Source organism: Pan troglodytes, chromosome 6 (assembly GCF_028858775.2).
Source record: "Pan troglodytes isolate AG18354 chromosome 6, NHGRI_mPanTro3-v2.0_pri, whole genome shotgun sequence".
Lineage (NCBI taxonomy): Eukaryota > Metazoa > Chordata > Mammalia > Primates > Hominidae > Pan > Pan troglodytes.
This window is the reverse complement of record NC_072404.2, coordinates 163951980-163965717: the sequence shown is the minus strand read 5'-3', so window position 1 is coordinate 163965717 and position 13738 is coordinate 163951980. Positions and strand designations below refer to the sequence as shown.

General features: G+C 46.0%; 2 protein-coding genes across 56 annotated transcripts in view; one reads left to right on the top strand and one right to left on the bottom strand.

Annotated features, from left to right (window-relative positions):
- The window catches only part of EZH2 (enhancer of zeste 2 polycomb repressive complex 2 subunit), a 76630-nt gene extending 70701 nt beyond the window's left edge, over window positions 1–5929 (top strand). For 29 of the 44 annotated variants that reach the window (XM_054656335.2, XM_016945402.4, XM_016945405.4 and 26 more), the window contains 5 exons: window positions 1615–1710; window positions 2906–2987; window positions 3928–4008; window positions 4159–4243; window positions 5607–5929. In XM_054656335.2, the coding sequence (XP_054512310.1) occupies window positions 1615–1710; window positions 2906–2987; window positions 3928–4008; window positions 4159–4243; window positions 5607–5667 (405 nt within the window). In that variant the 3' untranslated portion in view covers window positions 5668–5929. Of the gene's footprint in view, window positions 1–1614; window positions 1711–2905; window positions 2988–3927; window positions 4009–4158; window positions 4244–5502 lie in introns of all 44 variants that reach the window. The other 15 variants (XR_010159047.1, XR_010159039.1, XR_010159037.1 and 12 more) reach the window with 3 other exon arrangements.
- Window positions 5930–12498: 6569 nt separating this feature from the next.
- The window catches only part of CUL1 (cullin 1), a 102700-nt gene continuing 101460 nt past the window's right edge, over window positions 12499–13738 (bottom strand). For 11 of the 12 annotated variants that reach the window (XR_010158317.1, XM_016945399.3, XM_054687149.2 and 8 more), the window contains one exon: window positions 12499–13033. Coding sequence is in view for 11 of the 12 variants with exons in the window: in XM_016945399.3 (XP_016800888.1) it covers window positions 12953–13033 (81 nt within the window). In the remaining variant the exon portion in view is untranslated. 12 annotated transcript variants of the gene reach the window in all.

Here is a 13738-nt window from a genome sequence, read left to right as displayed (position 1 = left end):
TTTTTAGGGCAGATGATAAGTTCTTTCTTCAGTCAGTTCTTTTTATAATAATAGCTGACATTTATTAAGCATGTAAAAATAGCAGGCACTGTTGTGAGTGCTTTAGTGGATTTGTTCATTGATTCTCCTAACCCTGTGAGTGAGGAGTAAGTGTTAACCCCCATTTTACGGGTAAGGAAACCCAAAGTCACAAGACTTGTAAAGGAGCAGGAGATAAAATCCTCCAGGCTCCCATTAACCTGCTCTTATGCTCTGTGTGTGTGTGTGCGTGTGTGTACGTGGGGTGTAGAGTAGACATATCTTTGTTGTTGGACCATTTATTTATAATTGAGAACACACTTCTTACCAGCAAGTCCCCTTCTACCAGAAATTCTGCTCCAGGCAAAACATTGAAGTTCTCTTGGTTTTGTTTGTGTCTTTGAACCAAAGTCTGTGTTTATGGCAGAGAGTTGTGCAGGGTGGTGGGCTTTTTGTTTTTGTTTTTAGCTTTGACTTTTTTCTTTTCTGTTAGACATTTAGATGATTTTACTCTAGGCAGTTATATGTCCATTTAGGTCACTGGATCACAGTGACTCTGGTTCAGTTTCCGATGGCATACCTGCTCAGACCTAAAAATCTCAATTTCCCCCCCAAACAACTTACCATTGTACTCCTTCCTCACTTTGTTCAGAAAGTGGGCAATTCTATTCATACTGACATGTCCTCTTTGTAAGACATTTTTTAACTCTTAAAAATGTTAAACTATGTAGATACCTTTTACCAGTTGGGTTTCATTTGCATAGCAGTATTTAGCTAATTTAGTTTCTGATCAGAAGGCTATTTGGGAAGTTCACCTGACAGGTGAGTGGTAAGATGGTCCAGAATAGGAATAGATAGGAAGCCTTTGTAAAGGTCACAAGAAAATTTTGGATGAAAGCATAATACTGAGCCGTGATGAAAAATTGGCATATGTTGGGGAACACATCCCTAAATACATAATTTATAGCAATGATCATCTTGGCATTTCTGCTGAAAATAGACTACTGGACTGACAAGATCATGATAACACCTCCCGGTAGTTTCTTGTGTTATCCTGAGGAGGTGGGGTGGAAGAACAAATCCAAAGCCAAGCTGCTATGGGCTTCAGAGGGAACCAATGCCAGTGAAGAATCAGGGGGTGTCCTGGGGCTGAAAATGGAATAACTATTAATAGAATCACTTGGGGAAAGTAGAGGGAAAGGTATGGAGAGGAAGAGTGATTTGGTGGTGTCCTTATATTAAATTCAGGTTGAAAGTGAATTACTCGAGGAAATCAAGGGCTGAAGAAACAGGGAAGCCAAAAGTGCAGCAGGCCTAGAGCACCTTGCTGAACGATGGTCATTGCAGAGGACCAACACCACCAAAAGGTTTTCTGTAAGACAGAGATTCCTATCTGCTGTATAAGGAAAACATAATGTTCATAGCCATTCTCAGCAGCTTTCACGTTGACTGAAGCTGTGTGCCCAATTACTGCCTTAGAACAAACAGGTCTGAGGATTTACAGTGACAGCTTTTGTTTTCATTCTGTAGTCTACTTTGTCCCCAGTCCATTTTCACCCTCCTTTTTCGATGATGTGATTGTGTTTTATTCTCTAGCATCTATTGCTGGCACCATCTGACGTGGCAGGCTGGGGGATTTTTATCAAAGATCCTGTGCAGAAAAATGAATTCATCTCAGAATACTGTGGAGAGGTAAGGCACTGATAACCTGTATTCAGGTGGCATTGTATATACTAACTTTACTTTATTTTAGATTGATTTTATTAGGTAAGTCTGGGTTTGATTGGAAATGAATTGCCATAAACTGCCTTTTCAGCCTGGACTTCTGCATGTTTGTGGATTTGCATGCTTAGTAACTGGATTGTGCTGGGCGCGGTGGCCGACTCCTGCAATCCCAGCACTTTGGGAGGCTGAGGCAGGTGGATCGCTTGAGCTCAGGAGTTGGAGACCAGCATGGGCAACATGGCAAGACCCCATTGCTACAAAAAATGCAAAAATTAGCCGGGCGTGGTGGTGCATACTTGTAGTCCCAGCTACTTGGGAGCTGAGGCAGGAAGCTCGTTTGAGCCTGGAAGAGCCTGGGAGGTTGAGGCTGCAGTGAGCCATGTTTGTGCCACTGCACTCTGGCCTGGGCGACAAAGTGAGACCCTGTCTCAGAGGGGAAAAAAAGCAAAACAAAACAGGATTGCTTGGTTCTAGCCACGTTTAGCTTTTCTCGTCTAGGGACAACAGGGAGAACAAGAGCTTTACCACAGAGTGGCCTGCTTAATCCACAACCTAGTTGATAAGGACCTAGAAACAACAATGTCATTAGTTATTCACCTTTTAAATTGTCGAGTTACCGAAAAATCATAGGCCTAGCTTCAGTTTGGAACCAGCTCACCCAAAAATTTTTTTTTTTTTTTTTTTTTTGAGACAGAGTTTCGCTCTTGTTGCCCAGGCCAGAGTGCAATGGTGTGATTTTGGCTCACCGCAACCTCAGCCTCCCGGGTTCAAGCGATTCTCCTGCCTCAGTGTCCCGAGTAGCTGGGATTACAGGCATGCGCCACCGCGCCCAGGTGATCTGCCCGCCTCGGCCTCCCAAAGTGCTGGGATTACAGGCGTGAGCCACTGCAGCCGGCTTTTTTTAAAAACTCAGCAAAAAGACTTTGGTTCCTCACTTTCTCCGAGGATAATTACTTCAGGATGTGGAACTATTTCTGAGTTGGGGTCCTTAGTATACAGTTATTCTTTATTACTGCGCAGACCGAATGGGAAAGAGAACTTGGCTGTAGTGACCGTTTTTGTTGCGTTTTCTCCAGAAGGTCCAGTATTCACTCCGTGCGCTTTTGTGTGTTCTGTCAGGCTTGATCACCTTTATCCAAAAGAATTTTCTGTGTCTTTTTAGATTATTTCTCAAGATGAAGCTGACAGAAGAGGGAAAGTGTATGATAAATACATGTGCAGCTTTCTGTTCAACTTGAACAATGGTATGTTTCAGAGCTGGGAGGCAGTGAGTTCCTCTGAGTTGCATGTGGCAGCCTTCTGCCGGCCGAGTGTTCAGAAACGAGGGTAGAGGTCAGTGAGGTGACCAGAAGGAGGATCTCCTTAGAAGGCATGGGGGGCTGCTTGCTTGAAAGGAACTGGAGCAAGGAATTCCTCAGGGAGCAGATAGACTAGATGTGCAGGAAACCGCCTCTCTGGAGTCCCGGCTGTCTGTGGGTGGCACTATCCCAGCATCTGGCTGTGAAGGGGACGTTGTGCTCTTGCTGCTCACCTCACCTCTTGTGTTCAGGCAGCTCAGCACACCTCCTCCAGTCAGTGCCTCTGAGCGGGGAAGGAGGGGAGGAGCACTGCATTTGCAACCATCTTCCAGACTCCCCTGGATGTTCTCAAAGGACTGAGAGGAAAGGCAGCTGCTTTCATAGCTGATGTTCTGGGGTAGAATGTAAGGCTGTGTAGGGATGTTTCTGGTGGGATTATGTGAAAATGGAGGTAGGCTTAACATGTAAGATATTCAGAGAAACTCTTAGTTGGAACAAGTAGAATAGGTTTTTTTCTATGAATGCTTTATAGACATTATAATGAAAAAAACTAATTTTAAATGTGAAAATGCCTATTCGTGATGTTTGGAAGAATTTTGTCAGATTTTTTTTTTTTTGCTATGTTTTGCTCAGTAATGTATGTTTATAGTTGATAATTAATAGCTTTTGAGTCAGATAACCATCTTGAATTATAGGTGATTAATTTTAACCTGGAACAATAGTGTGTTCTTCCAAATGTCATTTCTTACTGAATGAAGTTGCTTGATTTATTTGCTTTTGCAGGCAAACCCTGAAGAACTGTAACCAGTTGCATTTACAAAATCATAACTTGGTTTACTTATAACTGAAATTATTCACTGGGCTGTGCTTACTTTTTTCTTTTTAGATTTTGTGGTGGATGCAACCCGCAAGGGTAACAAAATTCGTTTTGCAAATCATTCGGTAAATCCAAACTGCTATGCAAAAGGTAGGTACCTTTGACGTGAGAATTGGTACTCCCTTTTCAGTCCTGTGATGATGGACTTGAATACTTCTGGGATAGTTGTTTGTTATGTGAACAAGTCAGTTAACCCCCCGTGGCCCGTCTTCATGCTGACACCAGTGTGTCTCTTTGCAGTTATGATGGTTAACGGTGATCACAGGATAGGTATTTTTGCCAAGAGAGCCATCCAGACTGGCGAAGAGCTGTTTTTTGATTACAGGTTGGTAAAGTACATTTCTAGCATGATCTCTAAGGGCTTTTTCTACTGGATTGTGAACTCTGGACAAAGGAGGGTTTTTAGTTCTTTGCTTCTTTTGATGGGTCACTTTGCCATGAGCATTAGTGGGGAATTAGGTTACACTTTCCTGTTATGTATTTATTATCCATTTATATATTATACAAGGCATGCTTATTTTTAAAATAGAGTAAAATCCATGCAGAAAGCCCCATTTCTCACCCTGCTGTTGACAGCTGGGTGAGTCCTAGACCTTCTCATATCATGCCGCATGCTGCATGCTTGCTCGTGGAGCGTTTTCCAGATAAGTGCGATCACACTGTCCTATAGATTTTTCTGCAACATGGTTTTACTTGACAATATACTATGCATATCTTTATGGATTAGATCTACTTAATTTATTGTTTGCTATAATACTTATTACACATATCATTACCATTTTAAAAGGTGCTGTTGGCAAATCGCTGTCTGATCACCCTGTGGGGATGCCTGGGACACGTGGGCCACCGATGGTATCTGTGTGGTTAGGCATTAGGCTGCCAGTTGACACTGTCAAGCTCTGTGGGATACATTTAAGTCAGCCATTGAATACAGATTTAAGTGCAGTCAGATGACTGTCTAGTTAATGAACTCCTGTAGCCCCGTGTACATCCCATCCAGAAGCTGTCTTTGAGTACTGTGTTCTTGCATATTCAGGCTGGCCTTTAATGGCTGTTGCACAGCAGCGAGCTCTCAGTGAGGCAGACAGGGTCTGAGTGAAGGGCCCACTTTAGCAAAGGCCGCTGCCTTCACTCCAGGCAGGCTCTGAATGAAGAGTGTGGGGTGGAGCTTCCTTGGGATGACCCGGTGGCCTCATCCCCCATGGTGGGCTTCTTGTGCTCCTCTCTGGGTGTCCGCTGCACTCCAGTTCTCGCTTCACCTGGGGGAGTAACTGGCGGGCTGCTCTTTGGCCCTCTTTGCTATGGTCATCATTTTTTCCAGACCATGGTTCTATTTTGCCTTTCCAGTGTCAGGCCTAAACATCCTGATGTGGACCAGCCTTCCTGGGGCCACTTGCTTCAGAGGCATAGGGGAGGCTGGTCAAGCTCTGGGAATGCTTGTAGACAGGTTCGTTCAGTTCAGAACTTGGCAGCGTCTCAATTAGATGGCCAGCAACACAGACCTATGCATTGCCTTCTATGAATTGTGCCGTTACGCAGGCAGCTGTGTAATTGGATGGTTTTTTTTTTTTTTTTTTTTTAAAGACATTTTAATGCACCCACTATCTTCAGCAGGCTTTGTTAAGTCAAGTCTCAGCACATGTTGGATGGGTGGCCATCCAGCGGACATCTCCTTCCTGTTGTTTCAGATACAGCCAGGCTGATGCCCTGAAGTATGTCGGCATCGAAAGAGAAATGGAAATCCCTTGACATCTGCTACCTCCTCCCCCTCCTCTGAAACAGCTGCCTTAGCTTCAGGAACCTCGAGTACTGTGGGCAATTTAGAAAAAGAACATGCAGTTTGAAATTCTGAATTTGCAAAGTACTGTAAGAATAATTTATAGTAATGAGTTTAAAAATCAACTTTTTATTGCCTTCTCACCAGCTGCAAAGTGTTTTGTACCAGTGAATTTTTGCAATAATGCAGTATGGTACATTTTTCAACTTTGAATAAAGAATACTTGAACTTGTCCTTGTTGAATCATCTCTCATAACGTGTCAATAACTGCTTTCAGGACTGCTCAACAAAAAACTTTTAAATTTAACTCCTTGGGTTTTTTAGTTGTCTTTGTATGAATCTTGATTTAACTAATACTGCCTGTTAATATGTGGAAGACATATATGAAGAACACTGCTGTGCATCCTGAGGGCTTACCCAGTAAAGGGCTTGATCTTATAGACAAGACCAGGGTGGGTACGTTCCAGTCAGCTGTGCAACCTGGAGAAAGAGATTTAACCTCCAAGTCTGTTCCCCATATATAAACTGACAGAGTAGACTTTTAGGTTATTTTTAAGAACTTACTTACCTAGTTCTAAACTCCATTAGTCTAGATAGAGTTCTTTAGAAACACAATATAAGTTGGGATTCCTTACCTACCTTATCACAAAAGGTGATTGATAGGTATAACCAAACTGTAGTTTTATATCTTCTCAGAGGTAAAAATCACAAACTCTGAAAGCGTCAAGGAAACGACATGTACCTTGCATGCCTTATGATAATGTGGTTTGTCCCAGAATTTGAGGTAACTTCCCTGCACCCTCCCCAGGTACATTCACCAGCAGCATCATGGGAACCCTGACAACCGCTGCAAACCAGTCCATACTGTCAGTTACTTAGCAGTTGCCTTTGCTACAGTTAGATTTTTATTTACAGTGTGATAGTATTAATATGAAACCTAATTAAATGGACTCATCTTGCTTTCCAGTTCCACAGCATTTGCGGGATCAGGTCTCTGACACATCAGTGCACAGGCGCAGCAACTTGAGTCCTAAAGTTAATTTGCCACTTGATTTGGGATTGAGGAGCTCCCTCCCTCAGCCTCGTCCCATGGTTTCTTAATGACAGTGCTGATCTATTTTACATCTAAATAACTATCTCCACTCTCACCCAGAAAATGGTACCATTCACTTCAGAGCTTGTTGCCCCCGGTGCCCTCATGTTCCGCTCGGCACTCAGCAGGACCCTGGGCAAACTGGGCAGCCATCAATCTCCTGAGGCAGTTACTTCATTATTTGGGTTAGGTCATTCTCTAGATGGCTCACTGGCCTTGCCTAGGCACAGGCGCATGGAGCCCATCTGTTCATCATCGCCTGTTCATGAGACCCCAAAGATTACTTGGGCTTAAAAGTACCTGTTGACATGGCTCATTCCAGCTACAGCCCTCAACCCATCCTCAGAGGAACAGCTGGGAAGCAGATCCTTGAGGCCTCCAGTGAGCTCAATGTACCAGAGCCCCAAATGCGTAGGAAAGACAAAGTGGCATTGATGGAAAGCAGTTTTTCAGCCCTGTCTGTCTGGTGTATTCTCATTGCACAGCAAGCTTTTTATACCATGATCTGAAATGCGCTTCTCTAAAAGCCTCTTCAGTGACGTCCGTGAACACAGATTTTCTGAACAGAAATCCTTGACGTTAATAACCCATTTGATACAACCTTCTATCAAGCTTGTCTGGCCTGTGGACAGCCGGTTGCATACAGCCCAACACAAATTCGTAAACTTTCTTAAAACATTGAGGTTTTTTGTGATTTTTTTTTTTTTTTTTTTTTTTTTAAAGACAGACAGGGTCTTGCTCTGTCACTACTCAGCCTGGAGTACAGTGGTGTGATCTTGGCTCACTGCAACCTCTGCCTCCCAGGTTCAAGCGATTCTCCTGCCTCAGCCTTCCGAGTAGCTGGGATTATAGGCATGGGCTACCACCCCTAATTTTTGTGTTTTTAGTAGAGGTGGGGTTTTGCCTTGTTGGCCAGGCTGGTCTTGAACTCCTGACCTCAAGTGATCCGCCCACCTCGGCCTCCCAAAGTGCTGGGATTACAGGTGTGAGCTGCTCCGCCCAGCGTTTTTTGTTTTTGTTTTTGTTTTTGTTTTAAAGCTCATCAGCTACTTAATAGAAGGCTTGACATATACAATAAGCGGGACCTCACCCACAGACTAACTTCTGTGGGTAAAGTTAGAGGCACCTAGAAGCTGTGCTAGGTTTTCATTATTGTCTGGTTCATCCCATCTCCAGTCTTCACCGTATCCATGCCAGGTCCTCACTTCCACTTCTGCCCAAGATGTTCAGCAACTCCACCAAAAGTCAAATCAAATGTAAACCCACACATTTAAGCTTGTAGATAGCTCATCAAGACTGGATCCGAAATGTAAACATTTTGAAAACAGTATTCTCTTAAATTCTTAATGGAACTAGTTGAAATAATTGCGTATCCGCTCAATCCCTTGATATAAATAAGCAATTCCAGTGGGGGCTACACATGGATACCTGGCATTAGAAGTGGTCTACACTCACCTGTTACGGCAAGGGCATTGTTGGGGTTGCCCCTGGACAGGGTCATGAACTGGACAGATGAACGATGATGGTATAAAAAATGAACCTGGGCAGCCAAGTGACTGTGATTCCTACGAACAAGAAGGCGTCTTCATTAGAAGAGGGATTCAGTTCAAATAGCTGAAGGCCAGCAAGCATGTTTTCCAACTGGGGGTGGTCATGCTAAACTTCACAGGAAAATTAGGTACCAATATTCATCAAGGAGCAGCATCTTAAAATGCTGTCAGTAAAAATACGTACATTACATTACAGGCACCTGTTGGTCCTGTAACCACTTTCTTACCCTTCAGATTCCTGTCATGTGGCGTGCCTGGCCAGCATCCCGAGTCTATACCCCACGCTTAACAGAGCCCAATCAGGAGACTTACCCTCCCAGGCGCTGAGATCAAGGTCCTCCCTTCCCTTGTTCCCTTAGGCCACAGCAATACATACTTAGCCTGTGCATCTGGTCTTAGTGCACAGCCCAGCTCTGATTAAACCACAGTGAATTTTTCTACAACCCAGGAGGTAAAATATTGATTTTATAAAATATGAGTTCAAGTTGTCAATAGATTAAACCTTTGTTGCTGTGATACTGTTTCCAACCTCTTTGGCCATGATTCCAAGATAATAAGCCTTGGTCTCAGTGGTAACAACCACACTGTGTAGACCCCCACTAGGATTTGGCAGCAAATAGCCCCAGATGTTTGGTGTTCTACAGACAGGCTCCCCTATACTTCAAAAAAGGGTAAAAGCAAGAGTGACAATGTGAGTACTCTGGGGCTGGATTAGTTCAGTGATACTGCGCTTGGTGGTTCTTTGTAAACTATTTTTTTTTTTTTTTTTTTTTTTTTGACACGGAGTCTTGCTCTGTCGCCGAGGCTGGAGTGCAGTGGCACGATCTCAGCTCACTGCAACCTCTGCCTCCCAGGTTCAAGCGATCCGCCTGCCTCAGCCTCCCAAGTGGCTGGGACTACAGGCGTGTGCTACCACAACTGGCTAATTTTTGTATTTTTAGTAGAGATGGGGTTTCACCATGTTGGCCAGGCTGGTCTTGAACTCCTGACCTCAAGTGATCCGCCGCCCAGCCTCCCAAAGTGCTGGGATTACAGGCGTGAGCCAATGTGCCTGGCCACAATTTTCACAATTACAGCTAGTAATTGTGCACATACAAGTATTTTGTCCAAGGAGAATAGGGCTTGAGAACTGGGAAGAATGTGACCTTCCTCCTGGGTTCTAACCATGCTGCCCACATATAGGGACTGAACACCCGGGGTTTCCAGAATTCTGGGACTCTGCCTCTAAGCGACTTACTAAGTTGTCCTGAAAAAGAAATGCCTCAGGGAATGTCTCCCTTTCTATGTCTTACCAAGAGAAATGCAGTCAACCTATACACATAAGGGACATTTGGACCTAAACATAGGTCTTGAATTGCCTTTTCTTTCACACCAGTCAAGACGGTACACTTACCCAGTGCGAAGGGGAGCAGGTAAAGGCCAGGAATCTGAAGGTGTGGGGCAAACTCCCGACTCACCCATCACTCAGCTCACCTTCGCTTACCGTGAGGAATTTCCATGGCACCAAGGTACTTACCCAAGTGCCTGCTTGATCCCGGAGGAACTGAAGAGACCAGCAAACTCATGACAATATTTCCTATCATTCGCAGGACTGAAATACACAAGCTCTGAAGGCAGGTCTGTGGTGTTCCTTTGCAGCATGCTTTTCTCACAGGCAGAAAAATGGACTGGTTTGAGGAAAAGCAGGAGGTGAGCTTTACTCCCAGTCCGGCGCCACAGGGCAGGGTGGAGTTCGGAACACCAGCTGTCTCCTGCCTGGCTTCTATACTGGGACTCTTCACTAGATTGTCTGAAAAAGGGGATATACTAAAAAAAAAGTGTGAGAACCATTAAGTGCTGGGTTTATTACCATTTTACTTTTTAACCTGTGTAACTTTTTTGTGACAGGGTTGCTTTGTTGCCCAGGCTGGATGCAGTGGTCTTGGCTCTCTGCAGCCTCAACCTCCTGGCCTCAAACGATCCTCCTGCCTCAGCCTCATGAGCGATTAGGACCGCAAATGTGCGCCACCAAGCCCGGCTAATTTTTGCAGAGACGGAGGCTCCCTATGTTGCACAAGGCTGAGCTCTCTCCAAGTGCTGGGCTTACAGCCGTGAGCTATCTTGTGCCTAGCCCCCCGGTTTGTTTGTTTTTGAGACAGAGTCTCGCCCTGTCACCCAGGCTGGAGTGCAATGGCGCGATCTCAGCTCACTGCAACCTCTGCCTCCGGGGTTCAAGTGATTCTCCTGCCTCAGCCTCCCAAGTAGCTAGGATTACAGGTACGCACCACCATGCCCGGTTAATTTTTTGTATTTTTAGTAGAGATGGGGTTTCACCATGTTGGCAAGGCTGGTCTTGAACACCTGACATTGTGATCCACCCGCCTCAGCCTCCCAGATTGCTGGGATTACAGGCATGAGCCATCGCACCTGGCCCTTATCCTCTTACACTACCCCGTCAGATGTCCGAGTTTCCTGAGAAACCCCAGGAACTTCTACTTATTTTGTTAGCTATGCCTTCCCTCCACCTGGCTAACCTGCACTTGGGCACAGGCATGGTGTGCTAAGGATGTTCAAGATTTATCACTTGCAAAACCTGTGAGGTACCTGAAGCTTCTATGAGGAAAACAAAGTTACTGGGAGCAAAGCAGCATCCCTGACCGTGGCTGGGGAGTGAGTGACACGGCCAAGGAGACAGAAGGAAGAAGCTACACTGCGGCGCAGGCAGGCGACATGTAGGGTTCCTGGGGTGACTGCTCCCAGGGCTCCCACGATGTGGTTACATCCGTGCCAGGAGAGGGTCGGGTGTGCAGCCCCATGGCCCAGGACCTCCTCTCCTGGGGACACACTGGGGAAACATTCCATTCTCAGGAAAGAGTAACTTTTTTTTTTTTTCTAGACGGAGTTTCGCTCTCGTTGCCCAGGCTGGAGTGCAATGGCGCGATCCTGGCTCACCACCACCTCCGCCTCCCGGGTTCAAGTGATTCTCCTGCCTCAGCCTCCCAAGTAGCTGGGATTACAGGCACGTGCCACCATGCCTGGCTAATTTTGTGTTTTTAGTAGAGACAGGGTTTCTCCATGTTGCTCAGGCTGGTCTCTAACTTCCAACCTCAGGTGATCCGCCCACCTCAGCCTCCCAAAGTGGAATAACTCTTCTAACAATCAAGAACATGGTCCAATTTTCCAGCAGGTGCCTGAAAAGCAAGAGAACCTTGGCTCCCTGATGTAGTGCTGGTGCGAGGGTGAGTCCAGGAAGCTTCACCAGTCAAAGCTGACGTTTTGATCTGTCAGCTCCTCATAACCACCTGCTGCGACTGGAACAGAAGCGTGGACGAGCAGGCTGTGCTGTGTCCCGAGCCCACAATCGGAGAAGCGTGGACGAGCAGGCTCTGCCGTGTCCCATGCCCACGGCTGGAACAGAAGCGTGGACGAGCAGGCTGTGCCATGTCCCATGCCCACGACCGGAACAGAAGCATGGACGAGCAGGCTCTGCCGTGTCCCATGCCCACGGCCGGAACAGAAGCGTGGACGAGCAGGCTCTGCCGTGTCCCGAGCCCACAATCGGAGAAGCATGGACGAGCAGGCTCTGACGTGTCCCATGCCCACGACCGGAACAGAAGCATGGATGAGCAGGCTCTGCCGTGTCCCGGGCCCACGGCTGGAACAGAAGTGTGGACGAGCAGCCTCTGCCGTGTCCCGGGCCCATGCTCTCCATGCCGACTCAGACTCAGGCAGCAGAGGCTGGTGACGACCAGGGATCCTGGAGCCCGACCACTCACCTTCAGTCCTACCTCCTCTACTCACTAGAGGCAGCTTCCCTCATCTGGCCTCAGTTTCCCCACCTGCAGAAAGGAGGATACTATTTCACACGTAGGTTGTCAGGGTAAGTCATTTAGTCCTTACACGTGTCAAAGAGGATGAGTGTGTGGCCACCGACTCTCACTGAATACAGTGACACAGTCCATTCAAGTCACCACAGAAGTCACAAAAATAAGCATGATTTCTTTTTTTAAAAAAAGGATTACACAGGGGCTTAAAATTCTAAGATCTTAAAAACTTTTCAATCCAAAGAATACGGCCCTTTGAAACTACAGGAAGACACTAGGAATATAAATTTGCACAATCATTATATCTTTTATTTACATATAGAAATTAGTAAAACTTAAAACAAAACCCAATGCGACTTGTACAGAAATCCTTTAATTTTCTTTATTTTCACACATTAAAAAATGAAACACACTATACAAATGGTTTTCATAGCAGGTTACATGTGGGTCCACTCAGACTTGCTCTCAAAGTGCTGCCAACGTGACAAGTGCTGCCAAGACGACAGCTGTGAATCGGGGAGCCCATGTATTGACTTAGTGCGGTAGCATGCAGCCCTCGGCACGGAGGGTCAGTCCCCGCTGTTCTTAAATTAGGGTAAATGGCGTTGGTGTCCGTATTTACAGACTTGAAATGTATCAATCCTGAGCAGTTCCGATGTAAATCCGAGACCAGCTGATGGGAGTCTTGGTCTCAGTTTTAAAAAGGGAGGTCCAATGGCGGCAGGCTGGCTGCTATGAACTTGAGTTGTTTTCATTCTTTCCAACATGAACTATTTGCTGCGGGTCACACAGTCAGACCCTTCCAGAAGGGTTAAGCCAAGTAACTGTAGGTGTCCTTTTCACCATCCACTCGCTCCAAATATTCTTTCTCAATTAGAATGTCAATGCATTTCTGGGTGTTATTTTTAAAAAGGAAGAGGTAGTGAAAGAGAAGAAAAACACAAATTATCATCAGAACAGAGAGAGGCTGCCCCCACCACAAATCTCCCCTGATTCGGAGCTCAGTGGGGAGCAGTGTCCCTGCCCCAGATCTGTTAGCATAGAGTTTTACTTCCTGGCATTTAAGCCTTCATGCATGGAGCTTCCTGACACTTGCTGAGGGTGACTCCGAGTCCCTCCTGCACCCGCCCTAGGAACTGGAGTCAGGTGCTTCGGGAGCCCCGTGGGCCAGTCTCCCTTTCTACCACCAAAATCTGCCTGCCTCTGCGGCAGGACTCAGTCTCACAAGAAGAGGCCATGAACAGGGAACAGGGGACTGTGGGGAACTCCCTGAACAGCCATGAACGAACTGGCACCTGTGCCAAATGTAACCCAGGAGGGACACTGGGCCTCCTGCCTGTTGGGGAAGTCACCTGTCAATGCCACCCCTGAGGCTCTCCACTGGCTGTGACTTACCCAAGTGGTTTAGGAAAAGGAAAGTCCTGCTTAGTTACCATTTTAAACAAACCCAATCAGAAATAAGCAAAATGTCAATTATCAGTAGGCTACATAAAGGAAGGTGTGTTCCCATAACAGAACACCCGTAAGAGCAACAAAAACGACCCAGTGCTTCTCGATACCGCAATGCGACGAACCTCCCGAAGATACTGCTGAGGAA